A 9,694-nucleotide genomic window follows, 5' to 3' on the forward strand; every position below is an offset into this window, starting at 1 on the left:
TCTGTTGTTGGTTAGAAGGCACGCAGGTGGATCGTCGAAGTGCGTTTTTTACTTATCTTCAGTTCGGTTAGCAGGCCGCTAACCGTTGTCGGCGTTGTCACGTGGTTTGTGACTCGAGTTAAACAGCCAGTAATGCTTTATTTCATGCGCCATCAGATCGTTCATAGCAGCAAGAACATGTAATATGTATAAAATGCTTGTCCATTATTCGCTGAAGACTGGTGCCCGATTGTTGTGTAACCATAAATCGATCGAGCAGACTTTTCCGATAGGGTTCGTTACTTAGAAACCCCATGATAACTCGCGGATCAGATAATAAAGACAACAAACTGAGCACCAAATTGCTTTTTGGCCTTGCACACTGCACTGCCCTGCTTTTTGGCCTTGCACACTGCCCAACGGCCTCGAAATTGGAGAAACCGTATGCTGTATGTGACGTTTCGGTGTATCATGTATAGGTATATGGGTAAGATAAGCTGAGAATAACACTCAGTTTTTATACCCTGAAATTTAGTTTAAGCCTAAGTGACACTGGAGACATAAAACCTCTGAACACGGTGTGGTAAGACGAATGCACCGTGATGCGTAACTGTAATGGGCTGACCAGTGGCCGCTCCACACCACACCGCTGCGCCCATGCACCGTTGATTGACGCCCCCGGACATACCCGCGGTCTTCCCCTCCCCCGCTCCGGGTCAGCGGTCTCGGACCGGTAGCGGCCGGCGCGGGGCGTGTTTTTCGCCACCAGTCCGCTCCTTCCGGTCCACCCGTCTCGTCACGTACCTACCCATCGCAATGGGGCCGCCGAGCGGTCGGCGGGCGAAAAACTGCCCCGGCGCGCCGGCCACCGGCGGCCGACGCCCCCTCACCACCAGCTCGGCACACTGAGGCGAGTCCGAGGGTCCGGGTCCGTTCTACCCTAATTATATTACTGATTGATGCTTGAACGGCCAATGTCTCTCATGTTTCCATTCCGTTTTTTTTTTGCGTCCTTATTAACATAGTTCTTGCCTGTCAATAAATCGTCGGCGCCTCACTTTTACTATTCACATGTTTTTTTTTTGTTTTTTTTTTGTCTTAGGTCTGAGCTGAAAGCAAATTTGAATTCGAATCGCATTCAAGTTTTCCGTCTTCGATGCACGGATCAATTCCCTGTTTGACGCAGTCGACCTGACCGACCTAATGACACCATTTTTGTCGCGAGTGACTGCGTTCCCGGCGGTCGGAGCGGGTCGTCCTCGTCTGAAAACCGGCCCCCTGTCCGTCCGTTCACCGAAAGGTGGGCCTGGTCCCAGTCAGTGCCACAGGGAGCAGCTTTCTCGCCGAAAAAGTGGTCAGTTGACCGGCGATACGGCGCAGTTGAGTCGTAACTCTAAATTATCTACTTATATTTTATATAGGTCAGCTGTAACCAGCATGTGATGATTTTAACCGGTTCGTCGGAGGGTGAAATATCAATATCCAAGGTGTTGGAAATCATGATTTGCAGCCTTTTGCTGATTTCATTCTCAAACCACAAATAAAAAGGGCCTTCGGGCTTCGAATGGTGCAGCCAGTCAGTATCCAAGGAGGCGCGAAAATGATGATAAACGATATAATCATTAATCACACGCTGTTCATCAGTCAGCCTAAGTGAACTTAAATCCCATTCCGTCCTAGTCCGTTCGGTTTCGGCTGGTGACTGACGGGATTCATGCGGCAGTCTCGCTGGGCCCGTGTTTCGCTGTTTTCAATTCCTGCCGCTAGATGTCACCGATAGTGCGCGCCTGAAGGTATGCTGTGCCGCACGGCATGAATCCGACATTCCCGCGTGCGATCGACGAAGGAAGCTCACATGTAGGTATTCATTAGAAGTGAACAACGCTTATTTTGATAGGAGCTATAGGTGTTACTGTTTATAGCCTCTCTTTTACTGTCGAGTATCAGTGGAAATTAGGGCAGCCAGCCAAAGCATCAAACGGTGCCAACAGCAGGGTGCTGGTACTTGACGGCCAGTTTTTGTGAGGCCGGTGAAATGCATTGTCTAACAGGATAGGAATGCGCACCCAGTTCAATAGGTGATGAATTCGTGATAGATTGCTCACTACTATCAATTTGAAGGATACAACAAAGCACAATTAAACATGAGGCTCTGGACAGTACTAGCATTTTGCGATTGCATTGCATTTGCAATTATGCAAAGCCATAGGCACTTTATTTTTAGCTTTCAAACGGTTTTAATTTGCTACCTGAAATTGCTTTTTTGCTACCATTTGCTACCACAGTTTCATAAATTTCCTTACCTGTTGATTCAAGGCTTCTGGTCATATTCATTTCCAGCATATTCAACACACTTTTAGACGTTATTTCCCAAATATATCTCTTGTGCCTTGCTGGGACATGGCTATTAAAGTTCACCTACGAAGTTCTGAGAAGTTCATTAACCCGGCAGGCAGTGGGCCTACCGGCCACCTTCCGCGCGGTGGGGGGGCATTTTTTGCCCCCCCCCCCGTATCTCCGAAACTACTGAACGGATCCGTAAAATTAAAACGGCGTTCGATAGCCCTGTCAAATTTGCCACGAGAAACCAAACTACATTGACCTCCGAGTCACCGATGACGTCACAAGTCAGGTCAAAGAAAAAATGTTTCACCCTTCACGGGTCTTCTAGGGAATGCGCTATAACATCGAGTAAAACGCATTTTGTCGAAAATCATCGATAGGGCGTCAGTTGGCTAGTACATATGTTGCTATTAGAGGTCACTGATCATACCTACCAGGTCAGGTCACCAAGGGTCGGCACATGAACCCAACTTTACCTACTAAGGTTGTGCGATGCATGTTTTATGGCCAGTTTTTCATTTCCAACTCAATGGTGTTGGTTTTAAGACCATTAGGTACGGTTTAGGTCACTTCCTGGTCGAGGTCAGGTCAAGGTCATGTCAAAAAAGGTCAAATTTCAAGGTTGATAGTTTTGCATAAATTTTGTGTATTGAATCGATGCAGTTCGTCACGGGGGCAGTAGCGGCGGAACACCTTCAATTAAGGGGGGCACCGCCGACTTTTGGTCCCATTCTTTCCATGCAACGCCCATAGGGCTAATGTTAAAATGCCAAAATCAAAGGGGGGCACGGTGCCCCGGTGCCCTCCCCGTTCCGCCGCCTATGCACGGGGAGTCTAATGGTGATCTTTGTTTTGCGCTACATGGTCTAGAGTTGCTAAAAAATTGAGTTTGAAAATTTGACGTCATTAATTTTGAACAGTTTTTTCGCTGTAACTTGGCCAAAAAAGAGGGATCGATCTCAAATTTGGTATGTGGATAGAAGGCGATAGGGACTATCACATATTTTCCGTTTTTCGAAATTAAGAAAACCTTTTGGATATTTTGGCTAATATAATCTATTATTTTCGGGGTCAAAATCCAAAAAACTTCAAAAATCCGAGATTGCAGTTTTGTAGCCCTGTTAATTCTACAACTCTTATGTATTAAACATTTTTCTGTATCTCTAAAGCTGTAGGCCTGACAGCTCTTCCCGCGAAACCTTGTTTGGGTCGAAAATGGCGGTAATGACCTATCATAGCTTTTGAGGAAAACAATCGGTCACAATGTGTAAAAGCCATACACGGAAGGATACTGAAAGTTTGGTGACGATCGGCGCAGCGGTTCTGGAGATATATCGAAGAAACCAAGGGGGGGGGGGCAAAAAATGCCCCCCCTCCCAACTGGAAGGTTAAACGGTGAAGTTGTGCAAAGCAGTTTCCGGTGGCGCGAGACCATCGAAATCTTTTTTCAAGCTCGCTTTGAATGCTACCGTTTATCACTTATGTTACGTTTAGTTTCAGTCTACACTGAGGTAAAATATTATTAGCCCGTAACCGAGCTTCAGTGTAGCCCGAGGCCGAAACTAAAACATAATTATTTGCTGGAGGAAGACTTAAAAATGGCACTTCAACATCTAAAAAAATACTTAAAGCTTTTCTGAACACAAAACCTGAGCACACTCATCACAAAAATATAATCCAGAATCTTACTCTAACACGACTGCATTTTGGCCGATTACCTAGCCCCGCCTGCACCTCCCCCTCCCCGCCCCAGTCCGGTCCGGTCGGGTCGGGTGGTCCAGCCGAGGTCATAAAAAGCTGGCCGCGGCCCGACAGCGCAGCAGTGTGACGAGCTCGCCGGGACCGTCGCCATGTCGCCGCCGCTGCAGCTCACGCTGCTACTGGTGCTGCTGAACATCCACAGCTCCCTCGGTCAGGTGTTCTTCAAGGGAGAGTGCCCGGACCCGCCCACAGTGGTCGATTTCAAACTGTGGCTGGTGAGTGCGATCGGGGCCCGAGTTTCGGTGCTGTTGCAGTCAGTGTTCTTTGCTTATGTTCCTGACGCCCATGGTGCGCTATGGGTTCGTGTGGCTACGGTTTGGAAATGCCGGGGCTAGTGACGTTTGAATCTAATCTTTTCTGGAAGTCTTGCTCTTGCCTACCGCCAGCATTTAACTTCGAGCAAGATGTCGAAATGAATAGAAGACGCATGCACTAGTCAACTTTTATCCGTTTAATTCAGACAAAATTGTACTGTATTGCCTAAAATTATTTTTGTTGATACTGTGAAACGGTAGCAATACTTTTCAACAGACGGGAATGGCTGGCTTACTCACCGAGTATGTGCTTTCGGCAGTTCGAAGGGACGTGGTACGAGACACAGCGATGGTACTCGATCAAGGACAAGGGCCACTGTATGAGACACACGTTCACCGATCTCGGTTACGGCACGCTGGACGTGCTCACCGAAATGAACCGCGGAAAGTGAGTATAATCTCGAAATATTATGATACACTTTGCATACTGTTAGTTTGCTGAATTACGGGAGAAAGTATGTGCCAGTTGTGTTTAAACGACCGTGCTGCTTACGTCTTCATTTGTGCTTTTCAACGATATCCAGATCTTTTGTCATGGATGAATGATTTAAAATTTATAAGCCGTTTACTACATTATGCAGCAAATCGTAGTCGAAAAGGATAGGTATGTTGTTCGATATGTCTGTGCAATGGGGAAGTATGTGGCGCATGAATAAGGCATGCGTGCTCCCAATTTGTCAATTATACACAAATGTATTACCGTTTGCGCCGATAGATCGTACGAGTACCGGCGAGGGCTGGCCCGGCTCTCGGTCTCCAAGTCGTCCAAGGGTTACGGATACGAGAAACACTCGTACGGTCAGACCAAATACACACTACGCTACGACGACAGTAAGTACCGACGGCGTTACGACGATGGAACAAGTTACACGTCCTATAAACGAGTGATGTGTCGAACGTAGTTCTAATAAATTATTTAATCTGATTTGTTTACGTACTCAAAAGAGAAGAATTATAGCCAGTTTATGATCATGAGACAAATCAATGACACCTGTGTTGCTGTTTCCAGAGCAGGGTGAAAAGGGAGATGCAGAAACGTTCTTCGTACTGGATACGGACTACTGGACTTACGCCATCATTTGGTCATGTAGCAGCAAGAAATTCTTCAACATGCGTGAGTACTGAGTAACCCATGTTAAAAACGTCAACGTTGATTTGATATTCATGTTGACGCGCTGTCTCTTACTTGTCTAGCTGAGACAAGTGAGCACTATTGCGATACTGCCGCTGTGACAATACTCGCTTTACCTGTGAGACCTCACAGAGTTACTGGCGCTGTTCCACAGAGTACCTGCGGATCCTGACGAGGTCACCGTACCCGCACTCTCACACACTGCTGAAGGTCTACAGGGAACTCGAGTACCTGGGACTGGACCAGCAGCACCTTACCCTGGTCGACGACAAACAAAAGTGTCACTATCAGGTCAGTTTAGGTCACTATAAGGTCAGTTTAGGTCACTTCCAAGTCTGTAAGGTCACTACCAGGTCAGTTTAGGTGACGAACAGGTCAGTTAGGTTACTAACAGGTCAGTTTGGTTACTGCCAGGTCAGTTAGGTTACTACCGGGTCAGTTAGGTCGCTAACAGGTCAGTTTATGTCAATCACAGGTCAGCTAGGCCAATGCCAGGTCAAATAGGTCACTTTAGAGTCAGTTAGGCCAGGTCAATTAGGTCACTACCAGGGCTGCTCGGGCCGAAAGGTCACACAATGCGGGCCTTTTCCCATCAGTCGAAAGAGGAGCGGTTTACGGAAAATTTTCCGTGTGGGTGTTACTTTTAAATTGCCGTGCAATTATCAAGCGTCGGTATTCTTAGATATTCTCAGGTGTTCTAAGGCATTCTCCGGTATCTCACCAAGGTATATGTATTGTACAGTTCGCTCGGTTTAGTATGTGGTGAAGGCGGAAGCTTCTATTACATGTTTATCGGCAACAATGTTTTTAGGTAGGGGAGAGTGGGGCAAAGCGGCCACCCGGGGCAAAGCGGCCACCCATCGTTTTAGCCCTTCATAGCTGGCGTCAGTTCCAATTTATGGTTTCCAATTATACTTCTCTTCACGGTCGTTCGAATGAGCCAGACCGGGGTTTCAGGCCCATCACCACTGTTCTGTGAAACACGGAAAAGCATTTCTTGCCAGGTTACCAACTATGTTTACAATTTTTAAATGTTATGTTATTCCATAACCGTTTGGAATTTTTATAAGCGTTCTTGTCCATGCATTGCATGGTTATCGTACATGTATTCTACCATTTTTAATGTTTTTTACCCCACTAATAGCTAAGCTGGAATATTTTTGTCTCGGACGTTATGCGCGGGGCAAAGTGGCCGGGGCAAAGTGGCCACCCCCCAATTGGCCATAAGTTGCTTCCATCTGGATAAAAAACATTATTTATATTCAAATGTGTCGTCATGCATTCACCTTGGCCACTTTTCAGTTGCATGAGTTACCAAATAATGCAATTAAATGTTTATTTTTATGAAAATCCTTTCTTTGCTTACCTACAGGTGGAAGATGATAAAGTAAACATCCATCCTCGCTTAACCTTGTCACCATCAAATACCCTAGTCGTACACGAGGCAACTATTTTGTTTCTCATATCGGGACTTGAGAAGACGCCGGTGGCCGCTTTGCCCCAGGGTATGGGGCAAAGTGGCCAATATGCATAGGTTTAAAGTTTTGTCAATGTCTTTCATATGTGAACGCCTTTGGAAATAAAACGCAGTTGAAATAAAAGGCAACTTAATAGGGATCACATTGGTATAGAAAGAATCTTTCCAAGTTTAAAAATCAAGCGTTGGCATCGTGAGAAGCGTTAGGGTGGCCGCTTTGCCCCACTCTCCCCTACAATACCCGTTTATAGGATGAAACGGGTATTGCTTTTTGAACTGTTCTTCCTGAAAGAACTTTTGAAACGAATGACAATCAAAATTATTTAGAGACTTTTAGAAGCCACTCATGACATTGCCTGACCTCACTCATTATCGACAGGTGGCCCAGACACACTACAAGAAGGGCTACGGCCACGGCCACGGTAAGGGTAAGGGCGGCGGCGGCGGTCACTCTCTGCCCCGCCCAGCCTACCCCGTCTCCTACACATCTCTGCTGAGCGAGGTCAAACCGGGCGGCAGCCACGGCGGCGGCCTGGAGCACGGCTACTCCTACGAGCCGGTGGCTACGTACGAGCCTACCGGCTACAGCGGAGGAGGAGGCGGAGGAACGTACGACGTGGGAGGAGGCGGAGGAGGAGGATATGACGTGGGAGAAGGCGGTCACTCCGGCGGCGGAGGGTACTCGGGAGGCGGTGCGGACGTAATCGGCCCCGGTATCAGCCAGGAGAGCTACTCGGGAGGCGGAGGCGGATACAGCGGAGGAGGCGGAGGAGGATATAGTGGAGGAGGCGGAGGCGGTTACAGCGGAGGTGGCGGAGGATATGGCGGAGACGCTGGAGGATATGGCGGAGGAGCTGGCGGTGAATATGGAGGCGGCTATGGCGGAGGCGAGGTTGGCTATGGCGGAGGCGAGGTTAGTTATGGCGGGGAAGGCAGGTATTCCGGAGGCGGAGGCGGAGGCGGGTATTCTGGAGGCGGAGGCGGAGGCGGGTATTCTGGAGGCGGAGGCGACGGATATTCCGGAGGCGGAGGTACCGGGTACTCCGGAGGAGGCGATACCGGCTACTCTGGCAGTTACGGAGGCGGCGGGGAGGGCTATTCGGAGGACGTCTCGCTAGGTTACGGCGGGGGTGGCGGCGGAGGGGGCGGCGAGGGCTACAGTGAGGGCGGCTACACGGCCCCCTCCAGCGGCTATGGCGCGCCCGGAGCGGCGGAAAGCTACAGCGGCGGCGGCGGAGGCAGCAGCTACACCAGCTATAGCCAGTCGAGTGGCGGAAAGTACTGAGCTGGCAGCCATGGTGGCAGTAGCTCATAGCTCACCGAGCATTGTGGCAGCATTGGTATGACTCACATACCTTTTCGCGAGCTACATGCTTGGTGACAAACTCTGTGGCATGAGCTCTTTAGACACCTTCGAGCCGTCTCTCAAGGCATGAAGATCTGTGAGCTGTATAAATGATATGACCTACAACTCTGTGGCTCACAAGTGCAGTATGGTCTACCGAGGGGCAAGTTATGATCCCAGTGTGGCATGCTGAGCTCTGAGACATGAGTGGGGCCATATCCCGGCTCCCAGACCATGAGATACGGCGGTACACACCGCGAGCGGAATTTGCATACGAAGTAGTAATTAGGTGCTCATCTCGTATTTATTTCAGAAGCCTTTGCGACTCAATTTATCTTAGCTCATTGAATGTTGGCAATTTTGCTGTTGCTCAAGGGAATTTTACTGTTGTTACGGTGAAATAAGTTTCGTGCAAAGGGACTAAGAACGTACCGTCTTTTCGCAATGTTGTCCCCGCATGTATCCAGAATCAAGCCGGTTATTGTTGTTTTTGCTACTGTTGTTGTTGTTGACGTTTGTTACATCGATTCGTGCTCTTTTGTCTACGGACAGATATTCGTGTAATCACTTTGTACGTGATCTTTTGTAAATATATCAACACTACCTATTTATTGCAGTGTGTGAGATTCGTTAGATGCCAATCAGTTCAATACATAATAAAACAATGCATACCGATCCGCTTTTAAATGCCAAGCAGCGTCCCAAACCATGACAAAATGGTCTACATCGTATTCTTGTTAGCTCCGCCTAATCTACGCGCACGTCAGAAGCGCCGAACGCGGTTAAGGAAGCAACAGAAAGTGAATCATCACAGCGACTTATTGGTATGTTTCAACCTCCACTCCCATAAAAGATACATAATGACCTAGGCCTGGGATCACAAAATAGCAGGTAGGTATGTTAAGTACCTGCTGAGTTATGGATTGGCTGCCATTGACAACAGCGTTATATGTTGACTTCTGGAGGTTACCGAAGTCACCTGAATTCACCATATTCAAACCTGCTTTTACGAGTATATTAACCCGCGCCCCACTGGGGTCTGCGTATAACACGCCCTACTGGGGGGGGGGGGCTATTCATAGCCCCCCTCCTAACTCCGAAACTACTGGGCCGATCGTCAAAATTCAAACGGCGTCTGATAGCCCCGGAAAAACTGTCGAGCGAAACCTAATTTCATTGACCTCGAGGTCACCGATGACGTCACAGGTCAGGTCAAAGTAAAAATTATTAGCATTTTGGCTTGTTCACGTTTTGGGCTCTGGCCGCCGTCTTACAAGTCAGATCAGGCTCATTTTTGGTTCACACACTCGTGAACAGATGCTCTAGATACCCTGAGGGTACCA

At 48.2% G+C, this 9,694-nt stretch overlaps 1 protein-coding gene across 1 annotated transcript; it reads left to right on the forward strand.

Annotated features, from left to right (window-relative positions):
• The first annotated feature begins 4,155 nt into the window (after nt 1–4,155).
• LOC122386287 (loricrin-like) lies at nt 4,156–9,022 on the forward strand. Its single transcript, XM_043375343.1, has 6 exons — nt 4,156–4,298; nt 4,658–4,785; nt 5,113–5,228; nt 5,407–5,511; nt 5,684–5,820; nt 7,386–9,022. The coding sequence occupies exons 1-6, from the start codon at nt 4,173–4,175 to the stop codon at nt 8,289–8,291; spliced, it is 1,518 nt and encodes a 505-aa protein (XP_043231278.1). The 5' UTR covers nt 4,156–4,172; the 3' UTR covers nt 8,292–9,022.
• The last annotated feature ends 672 nt before the right edge of the window (nt 9,023–9,694 follow it).

This window comes from Amphibalanus amphitrite, unplaced genomic scaffold, assembly GCF_019059575.1.
Source record: "Amphibalanus amphitrite isolate SeventyFive unplaced genomic scaffold, NRLGWU_Aamphi_draft 000245F_arrow, whole genome shotgun sequence".
Lineage (NCBI taxonomy): Eukaryota > Metazoa > Arthropoda > Thecostraca > Balanomorpha > Balanidae > Amphibalanus > Amphibalanus amphitrite.

What these genes read in the sequence shown, in the direction of transcription:
- LOC122386287 (XM_043375343.1), top strand. Translation starts at nt 4,173, where the DNA reads ATGTCGCCGCCGCTGCAGCTCACGCTGCTACTGGTGCTGCTGAACATC. An exon ending in TCGATTTCAAACTGTGGCTG is followed by an intron (nt 4,299 to 4,657) that starts GTGAGTGCGATC and finishes TGCTTTCGGCAG; the next exon opens with TTCGAAGGGACGTGGTACGA. An exon ending in CAAGAAATTCTTCAACATGC is followed by an intron (nt 5,512 to 5,683) that starts GTGAGTACTGAG and finishes GCTGTTCCACAG; the next exon opens with AGTACCTGCGGATCCTGACG.